Genomic DNA, 13,887 nt, shown 5'->3' with positions numbered 1-13,887 from the left:
CTATAGTTGTAAAATCAAAGGAAGTGCATAGATGATAACTACTCTACAAATAAAGCAGGGAATAGCATGTTGAGAAATTCTATCAGCAAAAAAGGGGAAGATGTTGGAGTAGAGATATTTAGTTAATTTAGGACGCAAGCTAAGTCACTTTCATTGTTTGCTCAAGCAATATGCAAGCACTCCAAATAGCAAGGCAAGCCTAAAATTGGCATAATAATATATTTTTTTATAAAAAATATTGTTGTTGTGGTGTAGAAGGGAGGATCTCACGGGTCACACATTAATTGTGAGTCAAGAAAAACTCTGACTTATATAGGAAGGGATAATCCTTCTCACATGAGGTGCATTTTGAAAGATAAAATTGAAAAACCCACAGGCCAGAGTGGATAATACTTTAGTGCCAAGCCATGAGCCTTTGGCTATAATAGTGATGCATCAGGTAGGGAACCACCCTTGCAACTAAAACTCCTCCCTTCTATATACTAGTCTTTGGTAAAAATAATTAAAGAGAAGGATATCTCCCATCTGTATACAGATCTCCTTGATTAGAGGGCTATGTTGTGGTATAGTCTTTTGGGCTTGTTAAGATAGGTGCTATATTTAGCTTTTCAGCTTCTTTACCATTTTGTGCCATACACATGTGTACATGTGTATCAACTCTTGATACCATGTGCCCTGGATTCACCGTATTGAGACATAACTCTACATAAGCTAATTGCCCCATCTCCAATTCAATCTGTACATATGAGGCCCTCGCTGGCTCTCCTTTACTCAACATTTTTGACCAAGTTAACAGCACTTGCAAGTATAACCAAAATCTTTTTTTTTTTTTTTTGATAAAAAAAATGAGGTGAGGAAGAATGACCGACGTAGCAATCTCCTCTGGGTGTGACCATGAGAGTCCCCATCCGGCTGGGTCATTTAAGTCTGGCATTTAATTGCAGTCTCAACATCCACCGACACTTGAACTCAGATCGCTTGGTTGGAAATCAAAACCCATTCTGCTGGATTACCACCGTAGTGGTATAGCAAGGCCCCTCTCTATAAGCAAATTTTGCAAGCATATTCAATTTCAACACGATCGTGGAGCTTTTTTTTCCGACAGAAAACCATCATCTTGACGGCCTCTCTCTATAAGCAAATTTTGCAAGCACATTCAATTTCAACACGATCATGGAGCTTTTTTTTCCCACAGAAAACCATCATCTTAACAACATTTATATGTTGCCAATAATGTCAACCGGATAAATTAAAAAACCATATGTTGATCTGGTAGATGCCATTATATACGTTGTTTTCCTCCCACCTAATATCACTCTACCTTATTTTCTTCCTAACCAATGCATCATGCTGGGACGAAAAGGTCATAGAATTAGTCATTGGAGATTGTTTCGAGGAGGCATGTTAACAAAAGATGTTGATAGGTTACAAGTGGTCCATCTAGCATGAAGGCTTGTTGCTGAGCAGTTCAATGCTTACTGGACCCACACCTGGTCTGGATTCTTAATCGATACTTACAAAGCTGGTGGCTAGATTTGCTTTTGATGTCTGAGGTATCTCACAAGAAAAGCAAGGAAAACAAGTAGCCGGCAAGTCCCTTCGTTGCCAAGTCAAACCTATCTAAAATTTAAGTCATTTGCGTATGATGCAATACTAGATGATGAGGAATACAAGATAGAATAATATAAAAGTTCTTATGTACTTGCTCCACACTCAACTAGCCAAGGAAAAAGCTAGCCCATATAGCACCCTGCTTTCCCACTTGCTTTAGCTCATTGACTCGAACCAAATGCAGTCAATGGCTCATGCGTACGTGTGAACCGTCATGACCAGCGTATGAACGTGAAACATAAGGCATTCATGTGATTCACGAGAGCACATTGAATTTGTTTGAGAGAGAGAGAGAGAGAGAGAGAGAGAGAGAGACCATTGATGGCTATGAAATTTGATTTATGGCCCTGCCAGGGTATAGGAAAACTGGCCATGCCCAGCAGTTTCCTAGCTACCGGTTTAGGTTGATGATCATGAGATGAGCATGCAAAAAAAATTGTTCTTTTCTTGGTCCAGAGTCATCTTTGTTATTACAAATTAATTAATTGTATGGGACTTTAATATACTTATGGTCTCAACGGAACCATTTAAGGATATTCTTCTCTTTTTATCGAATAATAAATTATAGTGTCCTCTTAACTCATTTGCATACAAAAATAGTTTTGACTAGATAAATTCTTGGGCAAGCCATTCATGATCAGCTCTCCGCAACCTTCATCCACTCCAACAACCCAAATCAAATTCTTCAACTCTCCCAACGACCACTTATTAATTGCTATTTTTTCTCAAGTGATGCTGCCGATCACTTGCTATATCACTATTTAATTCATTTGGCCGATAGAGTAGTTAAGGATTGGTACGATGCATGCAGAGTCGCTGTTACCAATCAAGTCTATGATATTAGATCTATAAACTAAGTGGTCATGAACCGAAAGATCTTCAACTTTTTTTTTTTTTATTTTCTATCCAGTGCAAATAGTGTTAGAACAACGTAACTAAAAAATTGTTACGTTGTTATTTGTAAAATTTTATAATAATATTATAAAAAAATTATTAAAAAAATTTAAAAAATTAAAAAAAAAAAGATTTATTTGAATCAAAATATAAAAACGTTGCCATATGAACAATTTTTTTCCCTTATTAGATATAGATTTGTGGAGTCATGTGCATGTGCACGGCACGATCAAGTCGGGTGCATATGTGTGTGGTCACTTGTCCATTTTACTCAAAATCTAATAAAATCCAGCTTGAGCTATTTTTGGAATGAAGATTTGCTTTCACATGCTTTGAAATTTAGATTGTTTATAAATTTTAAAAATAAAATTAAAATTTTTGAAATAATTGGTTTTTAAAAATTTAAATTGTTTATAAATTAAATCTCCAACAAACGGCCGGTTAGACCACATTTTTTTAGCTGTCGTAACCGTTTCACTCCACCTGGTTATCAACAGAGGCTGCCAAAATCTGACACGAAGCCTTTTAGGAGAGAGAACGCGTGGTGTTCCACGAGGACGCGCTTCGCTGCGCGGCGAAAGAGCGGATAATTTAGGTGCGATAAGAGAAGGAAAAGCTCGAGAGCTTTTGGTACGGGAGAGAACGCAAAGATGTCGACTTTGAGCATTCCGCCGGTTCTGTCTTCCCCTCGCCAGGACGCCATTGATCTCTACAAAGCCTTTAAAGGTAATGATTTTGTTTGGTTTTGCTTTCCAACTTTTAATTCCTACGTTGATTTAACCCTTTTTGCTTGGGTTCAGATTGTTATGCTATTTGTTCTGTGATCTATATTGTTGTTTCGGCGTAAAATTGAGCGTTTGATGTGGTTTCATGGCATTGAAGATTGTGAGATGGTTGAATGATTGTTTGTTGTTGGTGGGTTTTATTGGGGTTTGGATTCTGTGGGTGTTTGGATTTGGGGATACTGCGATTTGGAGCTGTTAAAAAAGGAAACAAGGGGTTCTTTTGAGTGAAAAGGGGGCTTTTCAAAAATTTTGTTGGGTTTTGGGAAGTGGGTTGTTCTGCTATTTGTCTTTACCTTCGTGCTTTATTGGAAATTGGCAATTGAGGAGTATGTTTTGGATTCTGAGGATCAAATCTTCTTCACCTTCATAGATTATTAGCAAGTTAAAAAAATTCCATCCTAGGGTTTTGGCTATTGAATATTTTTATTTAGAGTTTACTGCAAAAAAAGAGGATTTTTTTGGCAGCTTTCTGTTTTTACCGAAGCTGTGTCATCTCCAAATTTTGATGTAGTTGGACTTAGTTTAGATTCTGCTTTAGGTCAACCAGGGTTGAACTTGGTTTGGGAAGGATATTTAGGGGATCAGCTCACCTGCTGGGTTGATTGATTGATGTCGACTGACTTGTCGCATTGCATGTTGCTCTGTTGTTTTATGCGTTTTGACCACATGCACACACATGATCAGGGTCTGCCTTGGATGGCCTTGGCTAGAAGGAGAGAAAGAAAAGTAGATGTGAATAAAGGAATCAAAGAACTGGGTCCGTTGGTCGGTTCCACTCCTTTATCTCCTTGTTACTTCCTGTTGCTCGGTATTATTCTTGTCTGTGGCTGTTGAATCATGGGAAAGTTTACTCTTCATGGATTTACTTTAGTCCAATTTATGATTATACATGAAAAAGGAGTGGTCACAGCTAAGCTGTAAGTGGATTGGATGCTGGGGGCAATGTTTGATCTGTTAGATATGTGCCTTAGATGCCAGATTGGCTGACACATTTCTGTACAAATATAAGGGCAAATTTATAATTTTGACTATAAATGAAAGGGTTATTTTACTATCACATTGTGTACATTATGTCTGTGATACATCCTTTGAGTTAGTAGGAATGTTAATTCATATTTTCAAGAGTTGGAAATTTAAGGCATGAATTTACATAACTAACTCATAAACAGCTCCTGATTATAGGATCATCACGAGGATGGTGATCGATCCGGAAAGTTGGTGTACGATCGCTTTCTTAGGGTAGATGAGTCTTGAGTCTACGGTGTGGAGACACCGGAGCGAGAGTACAGGTATTCGTTGAGAACGAGAGTACTGAGCGTGACTACCTCGAGCAGTCATAAGGAAGTCTACCTTCTCGTTGATCACTAGCTCGATGCTGCAGCTGTATGTCTGGTTCTTTGATCTGAGGTACATAGACAGTTCACCTTGAGTGTGTTATAGTTTGACTACACCATAACTCGGTCTCCTAGCCATTCGAAACCCTAAGGTGTATGTTGGCTGTAGCATATTCATTGTAGGAACCATATTGCACTAAGATGGGATCTATCAACCTCGGTAGATAAGAAGAGTAGTCATGATGATCGAAAGATTGAGTTCTTAAGCCCATGGCTATGGCAGAGTGAAATAATGGAAAAAAAATTTTCATTAAGGTTTCACATTGGATTTGGATTGATCGATTGATTCATATGACTGATGTTGGGTTTGACGAGTTCACCTTAATCCTAATTCAGTTGGGACTCATGATAGAGGAACTCAATCACACAGGTAGCTGTACCGAGAGGTTCGTCTTCATTTCTGATGGGTTGTCACCATATACTACTAGGTGTCACTGGTGGATTTTGGGAGCAATTAGAATAATCTTGATGATCGATCATTCTAATTGTCTGAATCAGAAGAGTTCTGATCCATCGAAAAGAGTTTCGATGATGTCGATGATGAGATCACGGCATGTCTCATTACCATACGGAAATGAACCTAACTAGGTCATACAAACAAGAGTTAGAGTCTGGATGTCATCAATTGAGTTAGCCCAGTTCGATTGATTTGGATTAGATCCAATTAGGTTCAAGAAAATCGTGCTAGCACACGATTGAGCCTAACTTTCTCCTCGTACAATCTTTTTCATCTCGACTGAGCCAAATGTGATTTGACTCACCTAGAGAACCTTGAGAAGGTTTCTCTCAGTCTGACTGGAGCCAGTCCAGCTCAGAAAAGTCTTGTCTTAATTCATGAGATGAATTTAAGACAACACCTGCCAAATTCTTGTCACCTGCTATTTTCGTTTTAGGACATCGGTCAAACGTTGACTTATGGATCTTGAACTGAAGGCCATTTGGCAAGAGGTCATTGGAGAGTTTTTGTGGAGTGTCCACCTGCTAAATTAGGCCTCAGAGTGGGCGCCAAGATCAGATTGGGCGTGCGCCCCAAGTGGATAAGGATAGAGTCCCATGAGATGAGGACTCTATGCCTTGATCGACTCAAACTGTTGGGCGCCAATCTCACTGTGTTTATCCAGTATTGGCGCCAACAGTAGGAGAGTTTGGTGGGATTCTTATCTGATATGATCAGATGACATCACTCCACCAATCAAAATTTTTTCAGAATTAATTGAAATTTTCTGATTGGTCGAATGATGTGGCACTGCATGGCGCAGCAGGATCTATTTAAACCCTGTCTGCACCTAGGGTTAAGAGAATTTGCTCAATACCCAGCAAAAGCCTGATATCCCTCCACTTCTCCATGCCTCCTCTGGTCCTCTCTCTCCCCTCTTCACATCCAAGAAGTTGGACGTCCATCTGGTGCTTGTCCAAGGCGTGGTGGCTCCCTGATCAGAAGGCTGCAGGGATTTGTCGAGAAGCTGCTGCTCCAGCTTCAGAAGATCTTTTGAAGATCTTTCAGATCAGATCCAGATCTGATTTTTGGAACAAAGATTTGCGAGGAAAAGACGATTCAGATCCTGCTCGAGTGGATACCGATAGAGGCCAGGCGACTACATGGCTATTTTAGAACTCCGGGCATTGCTGTGATCATCTATATGGTAATCTAGTTATCTTAGAGGTATTTCTCTATCCCTCTTGATTTTAGATTTAATTTTAAATTAAATGTCAGATAATAAGAATCAGATCTAATAGATCTTAGATCTGAAATATCGTAGGATAATTTTTTTTTAAAAATATTCCACCCCAGATCTCATTAGATCTGGAAGATCCTACAAGGAAAAATACGGTTTTTCCTTCATGATCCAGACCGAAGCCTGCTTAAATTTTGGTCTCGTATCTTGATCCAACAAATGCATTTATAATTTGGATCGGAATGGGTTGGGTTTATAATACCATCCATCTGATCTGATGGGGAAAATGGGTTGGTTTGGACTGGCTCAATGTCCAATCCTCTATATTTGGTGTTGGTCTGGATTTCTTTATCTATAAAATTCTCATGTCGTTACTAAAGATAGATATGTACTGTGTATATTTATATTATATATGTATGCGTGTGTGTATAGATGGATGGATGGATGGATGGGATGGATTTTGCAAGATAGCAGTTACAATACCTTCTATACTTTCCTACTTATGCAGCAAGGTAGCTATCTTTAGGTCAGATCAGGTATTATTGGGTTGGATTGGTTCACGGTGCCACACGATACCTTCCCTACATATACCAAGTTTCTCAGAACTATGGATTTGCTATTTTCATGCTATATTTGATTTCTGTAAACATATTACTTATGGTGATGGACTATTTGGAGGACTGTGGCTGCTTTCCAAGGTCAGAATAGAATTTACAAAAGGATTTGTAGTGCTCATGGGGATGTTAGGTGCTTTTGTTTATTTTTCACTGAAATTCTGCTGACCCCTATTAGACCATAATGCTCAAGTTCTTTGCTAGGTCATAGTACATGTTATCATCATGTAAAGGGGTGAGATGTCATCTGGCTAACAAAATGTAGGGTGGTGCTTGTCAATGAAGGTTCAAGCAATCATTTTGTTGGAATTTAATAACCCATGAAGTTGGAAACTAGGACCAATGTACGCTAGTTTTACATTTTCCAAATCTTTTTGGTTAAGAATTGTTGTAGTCTTCCTGGTAATTCATTAAGGATGTGTATTACTGTAAGGTGAATCCGTGAATGTATCAGAGATTTCCCAAACAGTACCCAAAATGTAAATTAATAGAAACTTATGGAAAAGTTGCATCTTAGGAGTTCATCAAGTTTAATGAAATAGTATAAATTTTCTTCAATGGGAAAAGATGGAATGATGATGGTACTGGGAGGAAGTTTGAGCCAATTGACATAAATATGATAAAATCGGCAGATAAACTATGGATGGGCTATGACCACTTTTTTGTTTAAAATGTATATAGAATATCTGTCAGGTGGAAGGTCATGAGGCAGTGTCATCATCTCTGTGGATTTTTGGTTCTTGTTTTGTTGTCTTTTCTGTCCATTGTGTTTTATTTTGGTTCTAATTTTTTGAATTTTGCATCTTATATGCTTTTAGTTAGTTTTTTCTAGCTTTAGAATTGGAGGTAGATGTTATATTCCTGTCTGTTTGTACATCATCTGAATGCACACGTGCGGCCTTCCCGTGGTGTGCAAGTAAGTGCCTTTGGGTCTCATAACCACATTTCGCCTAAACTGGCTCCACTTTCATGAAATTTGGATACAGTTTATTGATTCTGAAAGATTAACAATCTGCTGTTTAAGTATCCTTTTTTTCCTTGTTTTAGAAGGTAACTGTTGCAACAACTATCTGGATTCCAGCCCATTCCCTTCTTTGTGACTTTTTGCGATTTCACAAACATTAAAAGAAAGCCATCTCCATGGTTTCAACGCCATTCTAATCCACAATTATGTGCAAATCCCCTTAAATGTTTGCATCTACCATTATGTATCATTGATCAGGCTATACCATTTTCTTTTCCCTGGCAAATAAATGGGTCCAAGAAGGAGGCAATGAGCCTTGTGTCTAGCGGCCCCAGTGGTCAAGCATGGTGGACAACTTGGCATAGTGATCCCATATGTTCTCCACACACATTTAAATTCAAAGTGCTTATGGCCTGCTTGTTAGATACTTCACCATAACCAACTCATGCAGCTTATTAACTTCCAGGTTTCTCATATCTTTCCTTGTAGGCCGCCTTCACAGCAACTATTCCTTTTGCTACAGGTTTCATATCTACAATGTTATCATCCACTTTAATTTTGCTGTTATTAATGGGTGGAAAAGGGAAAATGAGAGAAGGTAAACGGGATGAATGGAGTAATCGGCTGATAGATGAGCATCTAAAATGAGGAGAATGGATAGATAACTTTCAACCTTTAAATATTGATTTGTTAGTTAACTCTATATCAGAGCAGAACTCAAAATTGATGCACCATTGGAAAAGTCTTTCCCATAAAATATGGTATCTAAGATGCATTTGATCCCATGTGTTAGATGGCTTCTTCACACTGTATTCCAGAAGGCAAGGGTGCTCCCTTAATACCAAGGATTTGCATCCAGTCATCCCTGGGTTCAAGATTTGTTCTGCTTCAAGCCCTTGCACAAGATCTTTGTAGTTTGGACCTATCAACAAAAGGATAAATGGGTGGCCAAACTACAATCTGATAAAAGTCATGTTCTGATATTATCTTATGTATTTCTATCGATAACAAACTGGTGATAACCTTGACCATAGACATAACCGTTAAACTCTATCCTAACTATCAGGGGTCAGCTTTTGGTGGTAACTTACCTTAAACAAATTAATCTTTATATTGATCAAAAATATCAAGAAAAATCACATAGTTGTACAATTCTTCCTTTTTTAGCAACCTACTAACATAATTTTTCTAAACTTTTCAGTTGTATCAAATTGATGTAATTATTTTGCTCATTTTTTTTAATCACTATGCATAGTAGAAAGTATGACTGCTAGTCTTTGAAATGGCCAGAATTTAATTTATATGAATTTGTTCTAACATCCTTGCTAGACATCGAATAAACAAACAAATGCTTCTTTTGCAACTTGAGATTACCATATGTTGGAATTAAGTATAAGCCACTTCTTACAAGTACTTCAGATGAATTACTTTTAAAAAATCTCTTCTCTAGAAGCAAAAGCTACACCAAACATGCCATTGGTAAAGTTTTGAATGCTTCTGTTTGTTGGTTCTAACAGCAGAGCATTTGGACTTCAATTTCTCAAATTCAGTTTTTTTTTATCTCAATAATTCATTTGGTGCTCTTATGCAAATTATTAATCAGGTCTTCACCATTTTTTTCAGGTTAAGATTTTCCTTGTCTTAAAATTTCCTTATATTCAGCTTTTGACTTGGTGATGATTCAGGATTCGGCTGTGACAGTGCAGCAGTAGTAAACATTCTTGCTCACCGCGATGCAACACAACGTGCACTCATTCAACAGGAATACCGAGCCATGTATTCTGAGGAGCTCATCAAACGCTTATCTTCTGAGCTCAGTGGAAACCTAAAGGTGTGAAGCAAAACTCGAAGAAGGCTATCTTGAGAATTTTAAGGAAAAAAATTGACTGAGTTGGGTGCAATGAGCTCTCAAAATTTTGATTACTTATAAAAAACAGAATCAAAAGTGCTAATCATAAGGGATTAGAGCATACAATATAATTTTATGTAAAGTTATGATGAAGGTTGTGCCTTACGGTTGTTTAATGACTTCCATCTCAGAGAGCAATGCTCCTATGGGTTCTTGATCCACCAGGACGTGATGCAACTATATTAAGGCAGGCACTCAGTGGAGATGTCATTGATTTGCAAGCAGCCACTGAAGTAATATGCTCTCGTACACCATCAATGATACAGATAATTAAACAAGCATACTATGCAAAATTTGGTTCTTATCTTGAGCATGACATTCATCGTCAAACCTCTGGAGATCACCAAAAGGTTATTCCTTATCATGCCAAAATAGTGTATACTGTTTTTGCTACATCTTTGATTTAAAATTATGAAATTGGAATTTTTTGTCTTTATCAAAAATCATCCATTCGTAATTTATTTTTCAAGTTCTGTGATTTCTTGCATTAGCTGTTCAATACATATGAGTTTGATTGGAAATGTTCAATTACTCTTTTCTCCAATTTGAAAAAGTTAAGCATCAAATTCTGCTGGCCTCATGTTGGCATCTGTAAATTTTGTTTCTGATGTTCCATGCATGCATTGACACATTTTTTCACATTTCTGGTTGGTAACTGAAGAGTGGAAAGCAACTATTGGAACTGTTTGATGGATTAGCTTTTCTTAGTAGTGTCTGGCCAGACTCAAATTACCTATAAGATGTGGCTACTAATGCTTTAAATTTTTAATGTACAAAAAAAAATGCTTTGAACTTTTAATTAGATATGTTGGTACTATTAAAATCTTTTGGAACTGCAGGCAATATAGTAAAATATAAAATGTCTAGCCAACTTACCTAATTATTGTGGCATCTTACGGTCCTTCAAGTAAGAGCAAAGTATGCTAACTTGTTTGGACTTAGAGAGGTTGAAGTGCATCCAAAAGGTAGACATTAATGCATTGCAACCTAGAGAAGCATGGTTACTTATTTCCAGATACATGCATGCTTATACTGTATGGACTCTAACTTGAACATCTTTTCTCTGACACTGCTTTTTACTTATTTTGAGTTCTTGCATACATCTTAACACAAATTAGAATGACTGATCTATTAGTTGAATGTCCATTTGGACGCTGTTTATCTATGTCTAGGGGAAATCTGGATTATTAGTTGTTTATTTGCACTGTATGGAAGCTTGTGCTACACAAGAATTGATTGAATTAGTTAATAAGAATCCATGCAATGCATGCCGTGAGGTTTTTGGAAGTTCCAAATCTTTGGTCTGAATGCATTCTAAATCATCTATGAGGTCTCCATTTATATGATTTCAAGGATGTCATGAAACTATCTTCCTGAGCTATTTGTGGGTTTAACAAATGTCTGTATATGTTGAAGCAAGCACACTGCCTTCATGGGATTTTCTTTTTGTGATTCTGATGATGTGATCTAAGGTTATTCATGACTTAATTCTAGTCGGAAAACTGAGCATGCAATAAATGAAGAATATATTATGTGAAATCAGATCATTTCAATGCAGTAAATGTGAAAAGAAAAGTGTTCTCACAAGTCTTCACATTTACCTTTTAGAATGAATTTTTAAGTATTGCAGGGTTACTATTCATGTCAGTTCTCTTTGATCAGTTTGCTGACTCTAAAATAAAAGGTATTATTATGAAGTGTGAGCTGTTTCTGCAATGGCTGAGATATCACCTGATATCTGCTGTCTTAGAATTGCATACAACAATAAACTATAATGCAGGGTTAGCTCCACATGCTGAATATCTCACATTCTTTAGATTAACAAATTAATGTAGCATAAAATTTCTTCTGAGTCTTTTATGGCTATTGTGGCTATTGATTAAAAGTAAGTGTCAAAATGTATCTGAGATCACCAGCATTATCCACTCAACTGAAATGGAAATGAAATGCAACTTCCTAAAATGGTGATTTTCGTTCTGGTAGTTGCTTCTTGCATGCGTAAGCATGCCACGTTATGAAGGCCCTGAGGTTGATTCTATAATGGTAGCTAATGATGCGAAGGCCCTCTTTAAAGCTGGTGAGAAGCGTTTAGGAACAGATGAGAAGGCTTTCATCCGTATCTTCAGTGAAAGAAGCAGTGCACATTTAGCAGCTGTTTCTTCTTGCTACTCTCATACATATGGTAGCTCCCTTGAAAAGGTAATGCTTTCTTTGCTCATTCCTTCCCATGTCAGCATTTATCGATGGCAGTTTGTTAAGAAATAAGGCCCTTTCCAGGCTGTGAAGAGTGAGACATCTGGATATTTTGAAGTTGCTCTTCTTGCAATCCTCAGAGTTGCTGAAAATCCTGCCAAGTATTTTGCTAAGGTATCTGTTTGTTTGACCATTCCTTACTGATGGCATATAGCATAATCATTGGAAAAGTTGGAAGTTTACCCACATTAGAATCTTGTATGTCTATTCCTTCATGCTTGTGTATCTTGAATGGAAATTGATCTTATGACTTAGATGATGGGGCGGAACAATAAAATTATCACTTTATCAGATATGGTATAAACAGTTCTGATGCATATTGGACATTGACACCCCCTTTTGTTTCTGCTTTACATAATAATCTTTGTTGTTAACATTGACATGTTTGTTGAACTAATGCCATATAATCATTTTTGTGCCCTCAGAGATCCTCCAAGCTTCTCTTTTATTATTAGAATAACTTATGAATATCTTGTAAGAAAAGCCATAATCATAGACATTTAGCTGTAGTTATTAGCTATTCTGAGCTGGCTATGGATTACCTATATCACCGTTTAATGCTATCTGGGGCCAGACCTGTCACCAATTAAGGTCCTTCTTTCCTTGCAGATTGTTTATTTTAAACTGATCCTTTCATTTGAGAGGGCTTTTGTTTTGGCCCCTGTTGCCCATTGTTGTATCATTGCCTGTGCTTATCTTTAGCGTCTCTTGGTCTGTACCTAGCCTAGCTCCTTAGCCACTGTCATATTTTATTATAGCTTGTCCGAAACACATGGTACCTTTTCTTTTTAGTACATAGAGTTTATATCCCAAAAAAAGGGGGTACAATGTATGGACCCATTTAGGATTTTATGGTATGTCCATTGTTACAGTAGTGTCATTTGATCCAATGCTTTAGAAGAATATTTCTACTTCACTGAAACCTCACTTACTCTCCCGGAAATATCATAATTTATGAGTATGGTTCCTTTAGCTGTGGGGAAACCATTCAAATGGTTTGAGAATCTTTGTTATAAAAGGTAAAATCTGAGTGATTTTTAATTTATAATTTTTCAGGTGTTGCGCAAGGCAATGAAAGGCCTAGGAACCAATGATACAACACTCATAAGGGTTGTGGTCTCCAGGACTGAGATTGATATGCAATATATAAAAGCAGAATACCGGAAGAAATACAACAAACCCTTGAAGGATGCGATCCATTCAGAGACATCAGGCCATTATCGAACTTTTCTTCTCTCTCTTGTGGGTCCCAACAATTAGGTAGGTCAATTAGTAGTTCTGTACAGTATTGACGTTAAATTCGGGTTATAGTTGTTATATGTGGAAGTTTGCATAGAACTTTCAATGCAGGTGCTCTTTGCTGTCGTCTTTTTTCGAGTTTTGCTTTATCGATCAGCCTATACTGAATCACTTTCCTCCCTTGATAAGGGAAGCTTACATGATAGGGTGGTGATTCACTGGGGAAGAATGGACAGTTGTATCCTGCGTACAAGATCCTCATCTTTGTACATATAATACTGTAATTGTCAAGTTTGGTGTTCTTATCAGAATGTCTGGCATTATTTTATGTTTGTGTATTTGGTCATGGTATGCAAAAACAGTTTCACATTTTATTGTTGCTTCTTGCACCAACTGCTATGGTCTGCTTGTGATGGTAAAAATTTGGTTGATTGTTCCGAAATGAGCTGATCCTCGACATTTGTTATAACCTTATCATTGGCATAGAATTTTTATTTCTTGCTGGCTTGGGTGTCATGTCTTTGGTTATCTTGATAAAGTTGGATGAG

At 37.4% G+C, this 13,887-nt stretch overlaps 2 protein-coding genes across 4 annotated transcripts in view; one reads left to right on the top strand and one right to left on the bottom strand.

The window, feature by feature from the left end:
* LOC140852081 (annexin D5-like) overlaps positions 1–13,887 on the bottom strand; it is a 207,683-nt gene that overhangs the window by 116,685 nt on the left and 77,111 nt on the right. The window lies entirely within an intron of this gene.
* Positions 3,002–13,841, top strand: LOC105053157 (annexin D5). Of its 3 annotated transcripts, none has more exons than XM_029267035.2 (7): positions 3,002–3,231; positions 9,624–9,769; positions 9,979–10,197; positions 11,831–12,046; positions 12,125–12,214; positions 13,157–13,360; positions 13,451–13,841. In XM_029267035.2, the coding sequence occupies exons 1-6, from the start codon at positions 3,156–3,158 to the stop codon at positions 13,358–13,360; spliced, it is 951 nt and encodes a 316-aa protein (XP_029122868.2). In that variant the 5' UTR covers positions 3,002–3,155; the 3' UTR covers positions 13,451–13,841. The 3 variants fall into 3 exon arrangements, with proteins under 3 accessions (XP_029122868.2, XP_010932516.2, XP_010932515.2); XM_010934214.4 differs by having other exon boundaries at positions 3,003–3,231; positions 13,534–13,841; XM_010934213.4 differs by having other exon boundaries at positions 3,003–3,231; positions 13,529–13,841.

Source organism: Elaeis guineensis, chromosome 10 (assembly GCF_000442705.2).
Source record: "Elaeis guineensis isolate ETL-2024a chromosome 10, EG11, whole genome shotgun sequence".
NCBI lineage: Eukaryota > Viridiplantae > Streptophyta > Magnoliopsida > Arecales > Arecaceae > Elaeis > Elaeis guineensis.
This window is presented reverse-complemented; position numbering and strand designations above follow the sequence as displayed.

What these genes read in the sequence shown, in the direction of transcription:
- LOC105053157 (XM_029267035.2), top strand. Translation starts at nt 3,156, where the DNA reads ATGTCGACTTTGAGCATTCCGCCGGTTCTGTCTTCCCCTCGCCAGGAC. An exon ending in TCTCTACAAAGCCTTTAAAG is followed by an intron (nt 3,232 to 9,623) that starts GTAATGATTTTG and finishes GTGATGATTCAG; the next exon opens with GATTCGGCTGTGACAGTGCA. An exon ending in CTGCCAAGTATTTTGCTAAG is followed by an intron (nt 12,215 to 13,156) that starts GTATCTGTTTGT and finishes ATAATTTTTCAG; the next exon opens with GTGTTGCGCAAGGCAATGAA.